The sequence below is a fragment of the Quercus suber genome, unplaced genomic scaffold (genome assembly GCF_002906115.3).
Source record: "Quercus suber isolate HL8 unplaced genomic scaffold, Cork oak 2.0 scaffold_20, whole genome shotgun sequence".
In the NCBI taxonomy this organism is placed as follows: Eukaryota; Viridiplantae; Streptophyta; class Magnoliopsida; order Fagales; family Fagaceae; genus Quercus; species Quercus suber.
The window spans coordinates 1,728,666-1,752,045 of NW_027069485.1; the positions used below are offsets into that span (position 1 = coordinate 1,728,666).

At 34.2% G+C, this 23,380-nt stretch overlaps 1 protein-coding gene and 1 long non-coding RNA gene across 2 annotated transcripts; one reads left to right on the plus strand and one right to left on the minus strand.

Moving 5' to 3' along the window:
• The first annotated feature begins 11,076 nt into the window (after window positions 1-11,076).
• On the plus strand, window positions 11,077-11,624 carry LOC136062980 (uncharacterized). The gene is made up of 2 exons (XR_010624700.1): window positions 11,077-11,221; window positions 11,420-11,624. It is a non-coding gene; the product is annotated as an uncharacterized LOC136062980 (long non-coding RNA).
• A 7,806-nt stretch (window positions 11,625-19,430) lies between these two features.
• LOC111999915 (uncharacterized) lies at window positions 19,431-19,901 on the minus strand. The gene has a single exon (XM_024032021.2). It carries the CDS (start codon window positions 19,899-19,901, stop codon window positions 19,431-19,433), a length of 471 nt encoding a protein of 156 aa, XP_023887789.2.
• Between the last annotated feature and the right edge of the window lie 3,479 nt (window positions 19,902-23,380).

Genomic DNA, 23,380 nt, shown 5'->3' on the forward strand with positions numbered 1-23,380 from the left:
AAAAAAAAAAAAAAAAAAAAGCACAAAAATTTCATAACATTGCGTATAACATCATTAAAAAAAAAAAATTTTATTACGCTCCTAATTTCATGTGATATTTTTAGGAACACATGACCCAACAAGATCCGCAGAGAGAGAGAGAGAGAGAGAGAGAGTTCTCACCCAAATGAACCTCCTTAAGGCCCAACATATAATAGAGCATGACACAACTCTTTTGAAACTAACCCAACTTTTCGGCCTTTGTCCCCGTAAAAAAAAGTAAAAAGAGACCACAATAGAAGAAATACTAATACTAGGGTAACTTTATATATATATATATATATATATATATATATCAGTTCAGGACGTGTTAACAGGTTCGGAAATTCAATTCCGCATGCATAAAACTATATATTGCCAATTGAAAGAAAGAAAGAAAGCGAGCGTAACCTCAACCTCTGATCTGATCTGCGGCCATGGACTTGATGCCATGCTCTTCCAAAACCAAACGCACATACATAAGGAAGACCAATCTGGACGATCTTCCTGACGATCTATTGCTTAAAATTCTGTGTCGTGTGCCAATGTTGGAGAATAGCTGTGTGTCACGGCGCTGGTACTCTTTAATCTCTACATCGTACTTTTTTAATCGCCTAATTGACAACATCCTTGACACCATCCGTATACCCGGACTGGAAAATTATGATGAAAGTCATGATCAGTTTGAAGGCCTTGATCCTTTTTAATCTCTCTACATCTTATTACTTGATAGAGTTTCAATGATGCCGCCCTCTACTTATTTGCTACTTATCAATGTCGTGTAATTGATGTTCTTAACATTTGTGCCAACTGTTAAGCCAATTTCAGTAGTACTTTTGTTAATTGAATTTCGATTAAACTATTAATCCTTTGGATTCAAATATTTTTATTCTACTTTTCCATTAAATTGCGTGTCTTTTTGCTTATAGAATGTCACTTCGATCACTTAATTATATGTGTTGCTTGCTTAAGTTTTTCTCTTTGATTTGTGTATTACAATTAGCCTATGTTTATTATTTTTATATTGTTGTTGTTATCAATAAACACTCATTTATGTAGATTTTTAATTTATCTTTACATTATTAGGTGTACATACGAGGGACAAAACTTAAATATACTACCTTAAACATCATTTTTTAAGTTCCCCTCTTAAATTTCCATTACATGTGATAAGTATAAAATAAACAAACAATTGTGGTGGGCTTTTTGTGTTGTTGGGCTTGAATTTCTCCTGCTGCATTATGGCCCGTGATTATGTGGTAGGAGAGTTGGGACTAGCCTAAGTGAAACACACCTTAGGCCAACTTGTGCACAAGTTGAGCCATCCCAATATAAACACGCCTTGGCAAAAGTCTTGGATGTGCAACATGCTTACGGCAGGAATAATTGTTATAGATATTACAAGAGGAACACAATACAGTAAGATAACTAAAACATTTTGCGAATATCACTAATGCCTAAATAACACAACAAAGGAAATAACAAAGGTCGTAGCAGAATAATACAACCATGAATCGTAAGATTATGGTAAAAAATTTAGCAATAAGGTAACAAATTAATCATTCATCAACCAAAGAGTAGTGCTTGTCTGCCCAAAGAAATGGGCTTAGTTTTTCAGCAAACACAAGTCCAAAAAGGGAGCCGATCTCCAACGTGAGTAACCTTAGAGAAGGCTCCTGCCATAGAGATTACACACTTTGGAAAAAGGACTTAGATGGCTTAAACTCTAATTCTTAACTTATCAAAGAGTGGGTTTGTCAAGAAGGAGAGAAATGGGTAGCCTATTAATGCATGCCTCTATTCCTATCACTCATGCTTCTCTTTGATTTCTGTGTTTTTCTTTTCTCTCTTTCTTCTCCCTTACTCTATCTCTATTTCTTGCCGTCGTTGTTCCTCCCCCCTTTTTACTGTTCACAACTATGGCCTTTTATACTGTCTGCCATGACAGGATTTACCAATTTTACCAATCAACTGCTTTTGGCTCATTGTGGGTGTCCTTCCAAGACTGCCCTCTGGCTTGCCAGCTACCTAGCCACTACTCTTACACTGTGCTAGCTGTGCCATGCCTCATTCCCAGAAAAAAATGGCTTGTTTTGTCTCTTACTATGCTCATCTGAATAAGGGTTAAACCTCTCCTTCACCTATCTCTATGGCATGCATCCAGTGGTTCCAACTCATACTTACTTCTTTTGGGTGAGATGTCATCTTAATAGGACATTTCTCCTCAAAGAATTTTGAGCAGGAACCCTAAAATAGACTCCCATTTTCTTCTCACCGCCCGACCACACCCTCTCATACCCTTGACTAGTGGCCCACCTCCCATGTATTGGCCGGGTACAAGTAGGTGGTGCCTAGGCCCTGTGTGTATGCTCCACTTGCATTTGAATTCATTACTTTTCTAGCCTTCACGCCTTTGCTATTGTCTCCATGTTTGTCTAATTCTGCTGTACATTCTAGTAAGCATTTAACTCTTGTGGTGTGAAAGGCATATAGGCCTTTGGGTTCAAGTTTTCTGCCTTCCATCTCTTCTTTGGACTGGGTATTGCTTGGGTGTAGACCCTCTCCTTCCTGCCCAGCCCAACTTCCTTCCTGTGTTCGTGGGCCTCTTGGCTAGGGATCCTGCCATGATGCTGCATTGTTCCTGCCATATCATTACCTCTCTTTTATTCCTTTGTTACCCATGGGCTTTTGTGTTGATGCTCTTGCCAGTTCATTCTCTACACCTTTACCTCTTTTGGGCTTTTCTAGCCAACATTCCTGTCGTGCCAGCCCACTTTCTGCATCCTTACCTCTTTTGGGCTTTATTGGCTAACATTTCTGCTGTGCCAGCCTATTTCCCATATCCTTACCTCTTTTGGGCTTTATTGGCTAACATTCCTGCTATGCCAACCCATTTCATTCCTTGAGCTTCCTCGGCCCATTTGCTTATTTATTTTTTTTTTTTTACCTCTATTACTTTCATGGGCTTTTGCTAAATCATTTGGGCTTCCTTGGCCCAATTACCACATCTTTACCTCTCATACTTTTCGGGCTTATTGGCTTTTAAGCCAACTCAATGAATTTACTAATTCATTTCTTGGGCTTCCCCGACCCATTCACCTTCTCTTTACCTCTTATTGTTCCCATGGGTTTACTATTTCATTCCTTGGGCTTCTTGGCCCACTTGCTTCTTCTTTACCACTCATTATTCTTGTGGGCTTGCTTGCCATTTTGGCTTGCTGGACTTTACTTTACTATTTTCTCTTCCCATTTTCTTAATATTGTTGGGCTTCTTCTACCATTGGGCCTTTTGTTAAAAGTGGGCATCAACAACAACAACTTAGCAAAGAAGTGTTAAAAGTTAAGCACCATCTTGATAAGCTTAACTACATACGATTAGAAACAATTTTGATTTGTCTTATTAATTTGTGGTCAATTTAAATTGATGACTTGTCATAATCTCATTGGTTCAAGGCTAATATTAAAGGTAATGTTGCACATAATTGATCATTCCAATAATCAAACATTAATAATTCCTTGGTTTAGTTTTAATTGATTGTGTTTATTATTGATTTGTTGAAATTAAGGATGATTAATTTCGTGCTAGGCGTTAATTAGGTGAAAGCGGGAAAAAAAATTGGAATAATTAATTGCAAATCTAAGCTAGAAAAGTAAACTTTTGGGCTATCACTAGGTCCAAGTGTCGATTGCCAATGTGCCAAAATTAGAGATGACGTCAAATTAAGTGGTGGTTGATCTCAATGTGTTTAGTGTGCCCATGGGAAACATCATTATAGGCAAATCATTATAGGCAACTAGCTAGTTGATACTCCGCGCGATGTGCGGTGCCTTTTGAAAAATTTTGTAAGAAATTATCATATGACCTATTGGGTTCATCAATACTACTATTGTTAGTCATGGCTAATCTATGAAATATGAACTACTTTATCAATAATTATAAAATTTAAATAGAGAAAGGACTACACAAAGAATTAAATTTAGGCACATAGATTCTGGATGATTTCAAATTCAAATTAAATCTAAATACATTTCTCAAATATTAGCGGTTGCAAGGAAAAAAACATTATTAAAATTTGGTTATTCTAGTTACACTATATGAATGAAAGTTGGAAGATAAGATAAAGACTGATAGTAATATTGGTGATATAATGCTATACACTATAATCTTTCTATATATGATTGTAGCTATTTTTCCCAAAAAAACAAAAATAAAAAAGAATTTTGGTTTATTAAGGTGCCTTTTGAAAAATTTTGTAAGAAATTATCATATGACCTATTGGGTTCATCAATACTACTATTGTTAGTCATGGCTAATCTATGAAATATGAACTACTTTATCAATAATTATAAAATTTAAATAGAGAAAGGACTACACAAAGAATTAAATTTAGGCACATAGATTCTGGATGATTTCAAATTCAAATTAAATCTAAATACATTTCTCAAATATTAGCGGTTGCAAGGAAAAAAACATTATTAAAATTTGGTTATTCTAGTTACACTATATGAATGAAAGTTGGAAGATAAGATAAAGACTGATAGTAATATTGGTGATATAATGCTATACACTATAATCTTTCTATATATGATTGTAGCTATTTTTCCCAAAAAAACAAAAATAAAAAAGAATTTTGGTTTATTATTGAAATTAAAATATCATCCCAAAGAAAAAAAAAATAACGATGAGCAACAAAATTAGAAGAAAAAAAAAAGAAAAGAAAAGGATGCAATGCAAGATTAATGGCTTCATTTTTTGCATAAAATTACCCTAAATATCTATTAAAGCCTTTATTTTTTTTTTCTTTAAAAGGAGTTTTATTGTGTAAGCATTGCCATTATAGCAATCCAACCCATTACCAACCAACATTTTTATAATAAATAATGTAGGGACTCAATTTGGATTGACCCTGAGTATGAATGGGTTTTCAGCCCAACAAGCCCAAACAATAAATTTTTAGAGTATGGGTCCAAGAACTAGTACTGTTTGACAGGAAAGGTTCTACTCATCAAGTAACAAGGAACACTTTGGGTTCATTTCTTGAGAAAAACTCTCCTCGGCTCTCTTTCAGTCAGTCTCTCTCTTCTTTTTTCTTTTTTCTCAAAAAAAGTCCCCCTTTATTTCCTTCATTCCTATGTTATATACTCCGTTTTCCCCCCGTCTCCATTGTACACGTGTAGTTCTTATCTTGGGAGCTCCTTTCTGTCCCATCCAGCACCTACCGGAACTTTCAGCTTAGTGGCCATAAAGCTGCTTAGTTACTGTTCAGGTATCACCTCCACATTAATGCGGCCAGAGTGTTAGCTGGAAAGCATTTAATGTGGAGGTGATGGCCTTAGGAGATATTTGCTACCTTCCCCGACGCCCCCTTAAGTTATATCTAATTTCCAGTTTAGATACAACTTTGCGGAGTCTCCCCAATAACATGAAAGTTACCTTCACCTCGAACTTTGGTGTCCTCGGACGTGTGTTATGCCGCTGTATACAATATTCACTCGTTTCTCCTATATTACCCATTTAGTAATAACAAAACTTTTTTAGGCTGTCCTCGGATAACGAAGTGTCTTCGGATTGGGTCATTGAGCCCCGAGCCACTTCTGAGGATTACTATACCTTTTTAACTAACAGGTCCCACAAATAAATACATCAAAATTTCCTCTCTCTCTACACAATTTGCAATCCAACCCATTACCCAACATTTTTAAAATAAATAAATACATAAAAATTTCCTTTTCTCTCTACACAATTCAATTTAGCTAACAAAGCATACAACAGGTCAAAATTGAAAACTTTAACTTTAGATTAATAACAACACAATTAAATCCTATTCCTCTATTATTTTTGTTTGTTTTGTTCCTTTTTTTTAACCAACTCATCTACTAGTTAAAATAAATAAAATTTAGTTCATGTTTGTTGAAGAAATTGCAATGATATTTCAGATAAGGGGAAAAAGAATAAAATTATAAACCTTACTCATCATATTTGAACTTTGTAAAGTCCATAATGCAAAACCAAGATTTTTCCTATGATTTAGCATTTGAAACACAATCCGACCTATAACACATGCAATATCTTGAGTTCAAAAACTGAGTGATTAAAAACGTTTTAGAAATTCTGCAATGGTATGCTCATGATTGTGTTTGCAAAGCTAGCAATGGCATTGACAAACTTAAAAGTTTAGGAAGAGAAAAAAAAAAAAAAAAAGTAAAGAAGAAATCAACATGAAAAGGAGAAATGTAAAATAGAAAAGATGAGAAGTTATGGCAAAAGCTTACCAAAACATGTACGGGTTTCTAGGCTTAGCCTAATTTCAGTGGCTAACCTATAGAGTGAGAGAGTGGAGGTAGATTAAGGTTTATCGAAAAAAAAAAAAAAAAAAAGGCATAGTAGCCTAACCTTTCACATCATTGTCTCCAAAGAGTGGAGGTAGATTAAGGTTTATCGAAAAAAAAAAAAAAAAAAAAGGCATAGTAGCCTAACCTTTCACATCATTGTCTCCATAGATACCATGGTTGGGATTCAAATTCTAGCATAGTTGAATCTGAAGAAACCGGTATTAGTATGCCTACCCCAATTTGAGTGTAGACCTATTCTTCTTGCGTGATTGTAGTTGCTAAGCTTTGAAAGAAATAGGTAGAGAGATATAGAGAGAAAGAGCATAGTGTAAAAGCTAATTAGTGTAGTCTAGAAGTATATGTTAAAAAAATATTGAAAGAAATTGCAAAGGGTAGGCAGTTGAAGGGACTGTAATCTGAATAGCTGATGGAATTTCTGGGGAAGTGAAAGAGTCAAGAGAGAGGGAAAGAGGAGGCTAAATTAAAAGGAGACTTTAAAATTTAAATTGGGAGACTTTTTTTTTTTATAACTAAATTGGAGAGAGAGAGTTAAAAGATAAGTGGAAAATGAAGAAAAAAAAAAAACCTTATAGGCTTAACTAAGGTGCCACTTGGCAGAACATCATGCTCTCCTACGTGAGGCCTCTACTTTTATATATATCTATACTACCATTAAGAGGTTTTCCCTATTTGGACCAGATTTTTTTTTGTTCCAAAACACCCCTATAGCCTATGTTTAAGTAACTCAGTAAAAATACTTCTTTAACTCAAGTAAAATACTATCTACAAAATAGGAACATGCTCCCAGTACAATTACGTTCTCTCCTCCTCACCACCCATGATCCCAAAATTTTTGAAACCCACGTATAATTCATAGCACACAGGTTGATGTCTTTCTTAATTTATTAAAAAAAATTTTAAAAAAAAAAAAACCTTGAACTAATACAAAATATTGCACTGGATTTTTGTGTGATTTTAAAATAACTTCACAAAATCTTATCTACGTTTCTCTCAACTCTTCGCCTAACATTTCGCACTTTCCCCACTTCTCCACGCTCCAAACTCAAATTGAAATGGTTCATCATCTCATCAGTTATCATCCTTACCCAAATTCAAAAACCATAAGCAACCACCTTATTAGTTATCATCCTCACCCAATTTGAAAAACCATATTTAAACTCTCTTATTATCATTTTCTCAAGAATTTGTTCACACATAGGTACTTTTGCAATCCACAATTCTTCAAGCCTATGTTTTACGATTTCCTATGGCTACGCAGTACAAATGGTAATCCTCTCTCTCTCTCTCTCTCTCTCTCTCTCTCTCTCTCTCTCTCTCTCTCTCTCTCTCTCTCTCTCTCTCTCTCTCTCTCTCTCAAATTTCTATATTTCTTGAATTGGGTATTGATTGTTATTTTTATTTTAGTGAAAGCGTCTGCAAAATCGCAACAGAACCCCCAAATTCAAAACCTATTGAGAAATCAACATTATTGAAGCTATCATTGAAATCAACGCCAGTTGCTCAACATCATCGTTGGCCAGCGTGCCAAGTTAGTGCAGCTTCATTTGAGAAATAGTAGAAGAGAGCGACCATGGATGTAGAGAGCGTGAGATATTAGATTTGGACTTGTCGAGGTACTCTTTCTTCTTCCATGTGTATATATAAATTTATGTATTAATAGCAAATTCAAGCTGTTGCTACATAATCATTTCTCCACTTCTATTCTACTACAATTTGTGGTTCCAAAAATTAAATTAAAACAAAAAATAAAGGCAACCAATTTGGGTAGGTCACTCTATATCCTAGGTCTATTTTCTTTATTTTCATTTTTTAAAAAGGATTTCGATTATGATTGTTCATTTTTGTTAATGTGTAATAGGCTGTGGGCTTTAGGCCCACCTTGTTTGCTTATATAGCACACATACTTGTACTACACACTCTGCCTCCTATATAAAGGTACTCATGTATATTTTTTTATTTGAGAAATACAATTATATATTCATTCAGTATTTCTAACATGGTATCAAAGCCATTACTCTAATTCTCTGGTGTGCCGCTCCTAAGCAATCTTGTCTTCATGGGTGTCATCCACTACAGTCGTCGTCGTCAGCATCACCGCTACCTCCACTATGACTACAGTACATCAAAGACCATTGCCTTGCCACCACCAATGCTTCTCTGATTAGACTACAGGTTGCACCATCAGAAAGGACTCTCTCTAATCTGCTCACCTGTGAAAAATCGTCTTTATCGGACTAGTTACACGCCCTCACGCGCCAGAAATCATCTGATGACGTCATTGATTATGTCATCTACCCCACGTTAGCCCTAGTTGACGTCATCACCGCCATGTTATCAAGCTGACATCATCACTGCCACATCAACAGCCAGTCAGCTGCTTACGTTAGCATTAGTCAACTACTTGCGTCATCTTGTTGACGTCATCACCATTGACTTCGTTGACTACGTCGTTGACCGTTGACTTTTTAAGAGTTGACTTTTTACAGTCTAGGTGCTCCTTACCTAGTTTTTTTTTTTTTTTTTGCGTAGATTTCATTTTGCAATCCATTTTTGCATATTTTGCTTTTAAATGAAGAATAAGGACAAGTCTTCTTTTATTGCAACAATCGTCACCGACAATCCAACAAATGTTTTGCAATTTTTGCAAATGTCTTGGCCATAATATTGAGACTTGCTATCAATGTAACAAATCGGCTATTTCCATTTCTGTTGCTATTGTTGCTAACACTAAGAGTATCCAACCAATGGCTCCCATCTCTGCAAAGTCCAAGTCTTTTGGATCCACTATAACCATTTCCACTGTTGACCTTCAAAACATCATCACTAATACCATTCATATGATTGGTAATGCATCTTACTCCTCTTCTCTCTCAGTTTCATCTTGTATGTCTCCTTCCTCTTGTCTTATGGATTCTACTTGTTGCAACCACATGATACCTCACTCATCTTTATTTTCTCAACTTGAACCTACACCACACCCTCTTAATATTCGCAGAGCTAATGGTTCCACAATGTTTGGTCATAATATAGGTTCTATCTTGACCTCCAACCTCTTAGTTCCTAGGGTCTTTAATGTTCCTAACCTTTCTTACAATTTATTTTTTGTGGGACAATTTGCTGAGTTGGTTTATCGCGTTGCCTTTGTTTATTTGGGTGTATTATAGTCCCAGAGTTGGGTGTATGTTTCCCATGGACAACCTTCGTCTTCCACCTATTGCTCCTGTTTCTGTTGCTGCTCCTGTTTCTTCTATTCCTTCCTTTGTACTTTGGCATGCTTGACTTGGTCAAGCATCTTCCTCTTGTGTACAACACTTAGCTTTTAGAGGTCTGTTAGATTCAGTGTCCATTGAAAATTTTGATTGTGTTTCATGTCAGTTAGGAAAATAACCAATTTTGCCTTTCAATACTAGTGAATCAATGTCCACTGATATATTTGACCTAATTCATTCTAATGTTTGGGGCCTTCCTCTATCTCTGATATTGGTGGATCTCGATATTTTGTTGTCTTTGTTGATGATTATTCCCATTATAGTTGGATTTTTCATATAAAACATTGTTTTAAATTATTGCAAGTATATTCTCATTTTGCAAAAATGGTTGAAACTCAATTTTCCAAGCGAATCAAAATTTTTCGATTTGATAATGCTTTTGAATACACTCATTTCGTTGGTCATTGAGTCCTGAAATTTTTTGTGTCGGGTTCGCAAGTTAGCAACTTGCGAAATGCCTAGAATCAACTTTTTAAAGGGCAATTTGTGGGACATTTGTTTTAAACTTCTCCCATCTTCTCCAAAACTCTTATTTTAATGTCTCTACATCAAAACGCAACTAAATTCAATTGTTTTTCATTCCATTAACATCTCTAAGGTAATCTTTAACTATTTTCATTTATTTGAATCCTTGGATTATGTTTTTTGGGCATTTGTGTTCATAGATGAGATTTTCTCAAATGGGGGTTGGAAAACTTGAATTTTGTTAAATTTTTGTATGAGATTTGTTTCTCTTGTTGATTTGGTTTGGATGTTGGCCCCTTGTAGCATTTAGAACATGTATTAAGGGTAGATTTTACCATGTTTATGCATTTCACTATATATAGGGTGTTAGTGTGCATGCTTGATATTTGATGAATTGCTTCTTAGGAATTTTCTCACTCGTTTGGACTTTGATGAGCACCAAACTTTGGGGTTTTTCATATTTCCTCTTTAAGAACATGTTTGGTTTATTTGTTGTGTATTTTACACACCTTGCCCCACATGTACATTTCTCATGTCTTGTTTATGCATTGCACATAGTCACCATATGCACACACCTTTGCTACCCTTGCCATGCCTTAATCTATATCCTGTTTCCTCATCCTTACCTTTGCTACTTTGAGATAGAGAGAGACAGAGATTGATAAACAATTTTATGAAAAAGAAAAAGTTTGACAAAATGCGCAATAAATTCCCAACAATTTTTTTTTTTTTTTTTTTTTTAGAATGGGCCGTAATCAAAAGAAATAAATGTTACCATTGGAGATGTAGGCTATAACCTATACCCGAAGCGTTTGAGAGAGAGAAAGAGCAATGAAGGCTTTTGAGAGAGAGAGAGAGAGAGAGAGAGAGAGAGAGAGAGAGAGAGAGAGTTATCAACAATGGAGTCTTTTGAGAAAGTATATCCTAGCTTGCACATCGCATGTATCTTTCTTTTTTTTCTCTAGTTTTTGGAAAGTTATATTATATAGTTTAATTATCACTATGAGTTTTGCATGTTGATTGGTTGGCTATAGGAGAAAGAATATAAAGAAGCCCTGGAAGCTTTCCAAGAAAAGAACAAAGAAAAAACTCAGCTAATAGCCACATTAATGGAGGTCAGTTACAAACTTGACATTTTACAATGAAAATTACAACATTCTAAATGATGCTCCTCTTTTTATCCCCCAACACCTCCCCCCCCACCAAAAAAGAAAAAGAAAAAAAGATGCTCCTCTTGGATTTCTTCTTTACAGTTTTTTCTAACCCATTTTTGTTTTTCTTTTTAATTGTCTTGTTTGTGATCTTATTTCCAGTTGCTGACAGAGAGTGAGAAACTGAGGATGAAGAAACTTGAGGAGCTGAGCAAGAATGTAGAATCCAAAAACTAGATTTACAATACAAATGGGTGGTTTTGCTTGTGAGTCTGTACTAGATTAATTTCCAGAATAGTAGGTGTTGATCTACCTTAAAAATTACTTGTACTACGAGAATTAATGTCATGCTTTTACTTTTGTTTCCTTTCCCAATTTTAGTCAAACCCAATTCATGGGTTTGCAAATTGCCAACCAACTCTATCAAAGGAATAGAGTAATATCCTTTGATTCTTCAATAGCAGTGATTTCGGCATGAAATCTCTCAGGCAGAGATCTTAGCACCTTTCTTACAACCTTGGGTTCGGGAATAGTTTCCCCAAGATTGAAGGTTGAGTTGACTATGTCCTTCAATTTGGCATAGAACTCATCAAAAAACTCATCCTTTTCCATCTTTATCTCCTCAAAGCTAGTAGTGAGCTTTGGAGTTTTTAATCCTTGACAGCCTTAGTCCTTTCATAGGTTGTCTGGAAGGATGGTCCATGCTTCCTTTGCAATTTCACTCAAGGATATTTTCTTGAACCCATCATTCCTGACCGTATTGAAAATGGTGTTCAATGCTCTGCTGTTAAAGTTTGCCACTTTGTTCTTTGCATCATCCCAATCAGCCGATGCTTCCTTTAGCTTAGTCCAAGCCAGTCTCTTGCCACACCTTCTCATCTAAAGACTGCAAGAAAGCTCTCATGTGTACTTTCTAGTATGCATAGTTAGCGTCATCAAATAAAGGAGGTATAATAAGAGATTGTCCTCTCTCTATGACAAACAGGGGTCAATGGATCACACAGTAGAGATTAAACTTTATTAGAGTGTGCCCATCTGATACCACTTGATAGGCCAAAAACGTATTGACCCCTTTTGGCAAATTAATTAATTAATTACCCAAGTGAATTAATTAAGTCAATTTAACATGAATAGCGTGGTAGCACAAACAAATCGTCAACTAAGTTAAATGTAGCGGAAAATAAATTTGACACAGGTAATTTGTTTATGAATGGAAAAAACCACCGAGGCAAAACCCACTAGATAAATTTAAGGTCACCACTCCGAGAATCCATTATTATTAAAACAAGCGGTTACAAGTAAAAAGAATTCCAGTACCTAATACCAACCTACAATTGAAATCTTACTCCAATACCTAATTGGACTTGTAATGTAGTGGCAATCTCTCCGTTCAATGCACAAATTCCAGTACGTGACTAACCAATGATGAAGGATCCTAATATGTACTAACACACAACTTGAGGAAGATGTTAGGTTGCAAAGTTCTTTAGTTCATCCACAATAAAGTTCAGGAAGCTCCTTGGTTACAAAACCCTTGGCACAAAGATGCAGTAGCTTCTACAAAGAATATGATAAACTAGGGCAAGAGTGTCTTTGATCACAATATGGTTGTAACAACAATTGCAACAACCTTTGCCTCACTTTGCATCAACGTGATGGCCCTTAAAATAATCCTTATATATGTCTAGGGTTGTTAAAAAGAAACCCTACACAAATACTCATGGATATGCGTGAAATAGATCTGAAAATTCTAATTTCATAATTCTCGACAAATTCAACTTCTGTCGAGCTTCAACATTAAACCTTCGATAGAAAGGATTCTGTCGAGACATCTGTCAAGCTTTAATAAATAGCACTTCTTCACTTGTTTCTTGTTCAAACTTGCATGGCTTCAATACTAAACTTGAAACACTTGTTTCTTGAAGTACTAAACCCATCTTAGATATATCCAATTACAAGTAAAGTGCATTTTGTCAAATAATTTCCAAATTACATAACATTTGTTTCTAACAATTCTCACAATGTCCTAACACCATGTACATAATAGTTTAACTAAAGTAATAGAATAAAGACCCAAAAGCAATGGCAAAAGTCACAAAGACCACATCGGAATCAATCACAACCTTATAAAACTAAGGAATATGCAACAAACACTGTGATACAAAGCAATAGAATAAAAACCCAAAAGCAGTGGATTAGAAAAGAAGAGAGGGATTACAAATTATTTTTGATACTTAATCAATCCAAGAGAAAGCAATATAGAACAAACATATAATTTTAGATAGAAAATTATATCATTAGAGAGAGAGAGAGAGAGAGAGAGAGAGAGAGAGAGAGAATCAGCCAACCCTCTTTGCCTTTCTATTATTTCCTTCAAGAAAACCCCAAAAAACAGATTCTCAATTAATTTTCAAGAATGGAATTCAACATGCAAACCCCAACCCAAAAAAACCAAGCATAGTAAACAATAAAACCAACACACTTGCAGATTTGCAATTAATCTAAAAGATTATACTTGCAAATTTCATAATTTTTTATTTTTTTTAAATCCAACATTAAGAAAAAAAATTAACAAAATCATTACACATTCAGATTTCAAAATCCACAATTTCAAGACAAATAGAAAAACATTTTAGAGGAAAAACAAAAACCCTAAAAAAATTAAATTTAATTAAATAGAACATGTTCAATTTGTTTAGGGAAAAAAACCCTAAAAAATTCAATTGAAATTAAAAATACCCTACTACATGAAAATCGCTATTCCAAGATGGTTCTTTTTCTCCTATTTTCTCAAAAGACTCCATTGTTGATAACTCTCTCTCTCTCTCTCTCTCTCTCTCTCTCAAAAGCCTCCATTGCTCTTTCTCTCTCTCAAACGCTTCGGGTATAGGTTATAGCCTACATCTCCAATGGTAACATTTATTTCTTTTGATTACGGCCCATTCTAAAAAAAAAAAAATAAATAAAAAATTGTTGGGAATTTATTGCCCGTATTGTCAAACTTTTTCTTTTTCATAAAATTGTTTATCAATCTCTGTCTCTCTCTATCTCAAAGTAGCAAAGGTAAGGATGAGGAAACAGGATATAGATTAAGGCATGGCAAGGGTAGCAAAGGTGTGTGCATGTGGTGACTATGTGCAACACATGAACAAGACATGAGAAATGTACATGTGGGGCAAGGTGTGTAAAATACACAACGAATAAACCAAACATGTTCTTAAAGAGGAAATATGAAAAACCCCAAAGTTTTGTGCTCATCAAAGTCCAAACGAGTGAGAAAATTCCTAAGAAGCAATTCATCAAATATCAAGCATGCACACTAACACCCTATATATAGTGAAATGCATAAACATGGTAAAATCTACCCTTAATACATGTTCTAAATGCTACAAAGGGCCAACATCCAAACCAAATCAACAAAAGAAACAAATCTCATACAAAAATTTAACAAAATTCAAGTTTTCCAACCCCCATTTGAGAAAATCTCATCTATGAACACAAACGCCCCAAAAACATAATCCAAGGATTCAAATAAATGAAAATAGTTAAAGATTACCTTAGAGATGTTAATGGAATGAAAAACAATTGAATTTAGTTGCGTTTTGATGTAGAGACATTAAAATAAGAGTTTTGGAGAAGATGGGAGAAGTTTAAAACAAATGTCCCACAAATTGCCCTTTAAAAAGTTGATTCTAGGCATTTCGCAAGTTGCTAACTTGCGAACCCGACACAAAAAATTTCAGGACTCAATGACCAGCGAAATGAGTGTATTCAAAAGCATTATCAAATCGAAAAATTTTGATTCGTTTGGAAAATTGAGTTTCAACCATTTTTGCAAAATTAGAATATACTTGCAATAATTTAAAACACTGTTTTATATGAAAAATCCAACTATAGTAGGAATAATTATCAACAAAGACAACAAAATATCGAGATCCACCAATATCAGAGATAGAGGAAGGCCCCAAACATTAGAATGAATTAGGTCAAATATATCAGTGGACATTGATTCACTAGTATTGAAAGGCAAAATTGGTTATTTTCCTAATTAACATGAAACACAATCAAAATTTTCAATGGACACTGAATCTAACAGACCTCTAAAAGCTAAGTGTTGTACACAAGAGGAAGATGCTTGACCAAGTCAAGCATGCCAAAGTACAAAGGAAGGAATAGAAGAAACAGGAGTAGCAACAGAAACAAGAGCAATAGGTGGAAGACGAAGGTTGTCCATGGGAAACATACACCCAACTCTGGGACCAGTCCCAAGCTCCTGTTCCGTCTTTAAATCTTGCATAATACACCCAAAATAAACAAAGGTAACGCGATAAACCAACTCAGCAAATTGTCCCACAAAAAAAAAAATTGTAAGAAAGGTTAGGAACATTAAAGACCCTAGGAACCGAGAGGTTGGAGGTCAAGATAGAACCTATATTATGACCAAACATTGTGGAACCATTAGCTCTGCGAATATTAAGAGGGTGTGGTGTAGGTTTTAGTTGAGAAAATAAAGATGAGTGAGGTATCATGTGGCTACAACAAGCAGAATCCATAAGCCAAGAGGAAGGAGACATACAAGATGAAACTGAGAGAGAAGAGGAGTAATATGCATTACCAATCATATGAATGGTATTAGTGATGATGTTTTGAAGGTTAATAGTGGAAATGGTGATAGTGGATCCAAAAGACTTGGACTTTGCAAAGATGGGAGCCATTGGTTGGATACTCTCAGTGTTAGCAACAATAGCAACAGAAATGGAAATAGCTGATTTGTTACATTGATAGCAAGTCTCAATATTATGGCCAAGACATTTGCAAAAATTGCAAAACATTTGTTGGATTGTCAGTGACGATTGTTGCAATAAAAGAAGACTTGTCCTTATTCTTCATTTAGAAGCAAAATATGCAAAAATGGATTGCAAAATGAAATCTACGCAAAAAAAAAAAAAAAAACTANTTCGTCTTTTTTTTTTTTTTTTTTTTTTTTTTTTTTTTTTTTTTTTTTTTTTTTTTTTTTCACGTTTTTTTGGCTGTGGTTTGATGGGTGGGTTGGGCAATGGGTGGGATCGGATGGGCAAATTGGTGGTGGGTGGGTTGAGTTTCGTGGGTTGTGGGAAATGGCGGTGGGTGCGTTGAGATGGTGATGGGCGGATCAGTGGTGGTGGGTGGGTTGGCTGGTGATGGGCGAATTGGTGGTTTTTTTTTTTTTTTTTTTTCCTTCTTCTGGTGATTGTGGCCACAACAATTTTTCTGGTTGTTGTTGTAGTTGTTGTTGTTGTTGTGGTTGATGATGATGACGATGATGGGGGAGGAATTTAATATATTATTTTAATGTATAGAATTGAATAATAAAACATCTGATAACTGAGATATTGTAAAATGATGTGGTAAAATAATAAAGTAGACTTTTTATGTGTCAAAATGACATTTTTTATAACACAGCTGCTACGGATGCTCCTACTTGATAGTGAGAAAAATATCGCATAATTAAAGGCATTTCAATTTTCAAATAGATCAAAAACAAAGAGATCGGTGAGAGGGAAAGGACAAAGAATGACGGCAGGCTTTTACCTACTTGGTATGGTTTAGTCATGAATTTATGATTTTGTAAAATTGTTTTCAAAGTTGATTTTTATTATTATTTTTTTGTTCTAAAATCTATTTTTTCATATATATATATATGTGTGTGTTGGGGTGGGTGGGGTGGCGGCTGGGTTTAAGAGCCAATAGGATATGAATAACATTATTTTGCTTATATAAGAGAATTGAGTAGCTTGAGTTTAGAGTTGAGAGAAATTGCAACAAAAATGATTACTCAATTAGCTTGTAACCTTATACATATGCATGGATGCACTTAAAAATATATAATAAGATGCATAATATAATTCTTATATATATAATTTAAATACTATTGATAGTCATTTTTATATTTTGTTAACTCTTTAAAAAAATTTGTAAGGATACTATTAGGTATAAATTGTGAAGCACTTTTTTTTTTACACGATTCATTTATTCTAGATTTTTTGGTTTTCGTATTTTAGATAGGTAAAAAAAAAAAAAAAAAAAAAAAAAAAAAAAAAAAAAACCCGAAGCGGAATAGAGAAAACAGATGATCAGCGGTGTCAAGTGGTGGTCTTTAGTGAGATTGGCGGCATCAAGTGGTGGCCTTTAGTGATTAGCATGTTGTGGAAGACGAATAGAGAAAACAGAGATGAGAAGACGGAGAGAGAGAGATATTTGTGATGAGGAGAGAGAAAATGGGAATAAAATAACAATATATATTTTGCAATTGTTGTCCGTACCGTCTCAAATTTGAGACAGTATTGTAGCATGTTACAAACATTTGACACATTTAATACATCTGATAATACTCCGTTTTTTGTGTTTGGTGTGCCAAATATGTCAAATGTTTGGCATTTGGCACATTTGACACATCTGCTGTGGATGCTCTAACAGTGAGTTTTGGTCAGGTTTTATTGTTTTATTTATTTATTATAGATTCTTATTGCGGACACTGGGAATTTTTCACTCTCATGTTTTGACCTCAATTGTCCCATCATAACACAATTTTTTTTTTTTAGAGTTTCAACTTATGTTCTCTCCTAATGATAGCTCTTTATCATTAAATTAAGACACCAATCGGTTATTGATCTAAACAGTGATTAAACCTCAAATCTCTTATTCAATCATTCAAGACTTTACCAGTTGATCTAACTGGAACCCACACTATAACACAATTGAAAAGACTAAAGAGAGGGAATTATGTGAATTTTTCCATATCTTGAAGTACATTTTCATTGTTTATTATTCATGATATATATGTTATATAGTGTGTGTGTGTGTGCATATATATATATATATATAAAGTTGCTGATCTGCATTGACTCCCTACTAAAGTTACTAAAGCTGTTTTGATTCCCTGATAAGAGTACGGCTCTTGCTCTAGCTGTTCCCCACGGTGGATGATTCCCTCTGAATAGCACATGCTACAATTTTGCTGACATGCGATGAATAGTGAAAAAGTCCATTTTACTGTTCATTATTCACTGATTAAATAGTGTTTTATTTTGCCTATAAAGGGGATGTCCCTTTCAGGTTAAGTCATCACTCAATTTTCCTAATTTCATATTCCATATAGCTTCTAGATTACTTTCTAAGCTTGTAACCTTTTTCCATTTCTGTTCAAAGCCTTGTATCTACTATCTCCTGTAAGTGTTTTAATCTATTATTGAAAACTTATTTTTTATTTTAAAGCTTTCTTATTTTCAGCATTTTACTTCAAGTCTTTTACTTTAGGAGTAATTACACATAACTCACCTGTGGTTTGGGCGAAAATCACTTTGCCTACCCATGGTTTGAAAAGTATCACTTAACCCACCTGTGGTATGTTCTGTTTGTTTTCCGTAATCCACCTCTGTTAAAATTAGGGGTAAATAGGTATTCTTGTTCAAATTTTATGTCTCTCTCCTCCCAAAACAAAAAATAGAGCAAAAATGCAAGAGAAACAAGATCAAAAAGTGGTATTTGTCTCTCTCTCCATTCACACAAATTTTGAACATGAAGAACATACCCAAAAAAATAAAAAGCCTAACTCCCATTGCCTCCCTCAACCCTTTGGCTAACTCCATCACAAATAGAAAATGAAAAAGAACCAATATAACAGTTCTATCGCTACTTCAATAAATCTCAAGCTAAAAGATTATTGGGTTCCAGGTAATTATACTTTTTAGTTTCAAGTTCTGTCCCCTTTTTGTTTTCTTGTGGTGCTATGTGCCTAAGAGCCAAGTAACTTTGTATATGAACAGTTTGCCCCAGGAAATCCATCTCAAGTGCTAGTTACTTTAGCTGATTCACGGATTAGAATTTTGGATGGTCCTGATGTCACTAAAAAAATTCAAAGGTATCTTCATAATCATAGGAGCAGAAGTCTCTACCTTTTAGCTAGTGTGTTTTAACCTTTTTCTGGTTATGGTAATGGGTTTGTTGGTTGGATATATAGCAGGTTTTCGAAATCCAAGCAGCCAAATTTTAGTTTCTTTTAGTCAATATGGGAAATATATTTTTACTACAAGTGAAGATTCTCAAGTTTATGTTTGGAAGCATGAAGAGCCTAGAAATGCTAGGACAGGAAAATCCAAAAATGTAGTCACCAATCACATGAGCACTTTCATCATCAAACACTGAACCCCATCTTCCCTAAAAACCAAAAGCTTAAAACTTTCATCATCATAAACCAAATTACACAAACACCCAATTGCATTTTCTTGAGCCAAGCAGTCCCAGAATTCACAACCCCCAAAAGAACACCAACCCCATTTTCCTCAATGAAATTCTCTTTAATTTCACTAAACAAAGCAAGATTTCTCAGAACCCTAGTTGCAAAAGCTTGAGAACCAGGAGTACCCACTTGACAAATCTCCAACAACAACGATATCCCACCTCGAGAACCAATAGCCCGTGCATTTTCTTTGCTAAAGGTCAAAACTTGAAGTGCCACACATGCTTTTTCTTTAGCAAAAGCACTCCCAAAGTCCAAAACTCTCAACAAATGGTTCAAAATCAAAAGACTCTCATCAATCACCACGTGCTTGCTTGAATCCACCAATGAAATCCTCGAAATCAAACTCACAGCTTTCTCTTTCATCTTGAACGAGCTCGAATCAAGCAATTTCACCAACACAGCCACCACGCCTTAAGCCACAATGATCATCACATTCTTGTCATCCAAATATTAATTTTCACAAAACCTTCCTTTTGATCTTGTTTCTCTTGCATTTTGTGCTATTTTTTGTTTTAGGAGGAGAGAGACATAAAATTTGAGCAAAAATACCTATTTACTCCTGATTTTAACAGAGGTGGGTTACGAAAAACAAACAAAACATACCACATGTGGGTTAAGTGATACTTTTTAAACCACAGGTAGGCAAAGTGATTTTCGCTCAAACCACAGGTAAGTGATGTGTAATTATCCCTTTACTTTAAATAACTTAATCTATTGTGCATATATATATATATATAATTTCATTAGAAACATCAAAAAGTATCAATTAAGTTGTAAAACTCTTTATTCTCAAAAATAAAAATAAAAAAGTTATAACACTCTTGGTGTATTTTTCAACCTTCTTTTTATGGAGATATCGTATTTTTTTAATCTAGAATAATATATGAATATTCCCTAGATACTTCATGATTTCTTCATCTTTTCAAACTTTACACGGTATAGAATATTCTTCACTTATCCCTTACTCTTTGCCAAGAAAGCAAGGATGAAATCACTTTCAATTGAGAATCTTAGAAAATAATAGTCTTTCACGTTGAACATTATCAATTTATTAGGGTTTTTTTTTTTTTTTTTTTCTTTTTTACCACGTATGAATAAAGACTAATCACTATTAAGGTATCACTTAAACCAAATGCTTGGTGATTAAAATCCTCTAAAGTTTTTTAATAACTACACCATGACGTATTTAAAATCTAATCTATATCTTTTTGAATGAGCCTGTTGAATTTTACCACATCATCAACAATTTAACTAAACATGAAAGATTCAACTCTAAAAAAAAGAGACTAAAGTACACTAACCCTTAAGATTTGGGTTGTTATTTTCATTATAGCCCTTTTCGTTTCAAAATTTTTTATTTTAACACTTGAAGTTTGATTTCGTTTTACATTGGGTCAATTTCCTTTAGTAATTTGACGGTTCATTATATACTTTTATGCCTACAACAATAATAAAATTCATGTATTTTAGAAAATTTAGACCTAATATTTCTTTAAAAAAAAGAAAAAAGAATGACACCTAATAGTTAGATTACGAATAGAAATATGAACACAAAATCAATTATAAAGCGCTAACATAAAAATTATGAAACGTAAATAACAGGAAAATGGTGAAGATAATCGATCAGAGTGTTTTAGTTAAAAAATAATCATACTATTTTCCACACCATTTGCTACAATTATCATATAGATTTCATAGTATTTTCGCAACAAATCTTTAGTGATAATTTGTTATTGGTTATAATTCGAACTCATTACTGAAATTACTTTTTTAACCGCTAATAACAACCAATAACAACCTGCTACCAAAATTTGTTGTGAAAATGTTATAGACATACTGTGATTGATAGAAAAAAAAATTTGTAAGTTCATTAAAAATGGCACACAATCAATCATAATTTGCCACATAAAATAGTGGTGAAAAATGATGTGGTAAAGGTTGTGATCTTAGAATAACTTTAAAGAAAAATGGTGAATTGCAAATTGCACCCCTAATGTTTGGGGATGATTGGATTTTATACCCTGAAATTTCAGAATTTGTATTTTACCCCCTGAAGTTTGGGGTGTCTGGATTTTACACCTAATGTTTCAGAATTTGAATTTTACTCCTTAAAGTTTATGAGTGTTTGGATTTTGCACCCTAAAATTATGAAACTTTAAGGTATAAAATTCAAACACTCCCAAATTTTATGGAGTCAAATCCAAACACTCCTAAAATATAGGAGCTAAAATCCAAATTTTGAATTGTCAGGGTGTAAAATCCAAACACCCCCTAACATCAAGGAGTAAAATCCAAATTTTGAAATTTTAAGGTATAAAATTCAATAACTCCCAAACTTTAGGGGATGTAATTTGCAATTTAGTGCCCGTTTGTTTTAGCTTTTAGAAGCTGAAATGCATGTTTTAAAGAAAGCTGGAGTCCAAAGCCCATTTGATTCAGCATAAAACGCAACTTTTTGGAAAAAGTTACGTTTTAGGTTTGTGAAAAAAATGCGCAAGGTGGGAAAGGAGCTCAGAGCTCCATTTTGGAAAAAGCCCCGTACGCGTTTGAAATATATCCGTTGGACTCACAGGGCAATTACCAAATTACCCTTTCACACCATTCCTCATTGCTCTCATCTCTCTGCTCAGCCTTCTGCCCTCTCAATAACAAATTTCCAAATCCAAACACAAAAAAATCTATAACAAATTTCCAAATCAGCTAAGGAAAAAAAAAAAAAATCAATCCCTTGCAAATTAGAATTCCTCAAAATGCAAAACAAAAAAAAAAAAAACATCAGAATATAGCAAAATGATAGAATTACAAGACGAAATTGAAGGTGAATGCGTCAACAACACTGACTTCTACTTCGATCAAATCGGCGAACCCCTCCCAATCAAACCCTCCGACTCCGACCCCATTTTCAATCTCCAAGCCCTTCCCTCTTAGCCACTTGCCGTCTCCGAACTCCACCGCCTCATCTTTGTTGCGCACTCTGATGGATTCTACATCGCCAGAACCAAGGACATTATCAATTCCGCCAAGAACCAATAGACGAAGTGCTAAGAGGAGAGAGAGAGAGAGAGAGAGAGAGAGAGAGAGAGAGAGAGAGAGAGAGAGAGAGAGAGAGAGAGAGAGAGAGAGAGAAGGAGAGCTCTGGAACGTTCTGGAATTTGGAGGAATGGCAAGGAAAAAAAGGAGGAAAGAAGGATAAAAAGAAAAGAGTAAGGGTACGTGTTTGAAGGAGAAAAAAATAAGGAAAAAAGAAAGAAAGAAATGTCATGTGTGGAGGATAAAAAAAGAGGGAAAAAAGAAGAAAGAAATGTTATCACAATATTTTCACAATAAATTTTAAGGGCTAGGTTATTATTAGCTAATATTGGTGAGAAAAAAATAATTTTAATAGTATATTAAAATTAAAATCAGTATCAATTTTTATCACAATATTTTCACAATAAATCTTAAGTGATAGGTTATTATTAGCTAATATTGGTGAGAAAAAAATAATTTTTTAGAAAGAGAAAAATTGATTTAAGTATGATGAAGTGGTTGATTTAAGTATGAAACAAACTCGCATAAAAAAAAAATAATATATATATATATATGAAATAAACTCCCTTATATATACATTGTCATTTTTGATAAGTTATCCCTCAAACTGCTACTTTTATAAGTGTTAGCCAAATACTCAGTTTTTTCAAAAAGTAATTTTTAACAGTTTTTACTAAACATTCAACTTTTTAAAAATATACTTTTTTATTATGCATTTTTTAAAAATTTTATGCACATTTATAAAAAGTTGAACTAAACTCACCTTTCATAGGCGTAAGCTTCCCAAAGAAGTAAGCGACGGTTGAGATGCA

What these genes read in the sequence shown, in the direction of transcription:
- LOC111999915 (XM_024032021.2), bottom strand. Translation starts at nt 19,901, where the DNA reads ATGAAAGAGAAAGCTGTGAGTTTGATTTCGAGGATTTCATTGGTGGAT.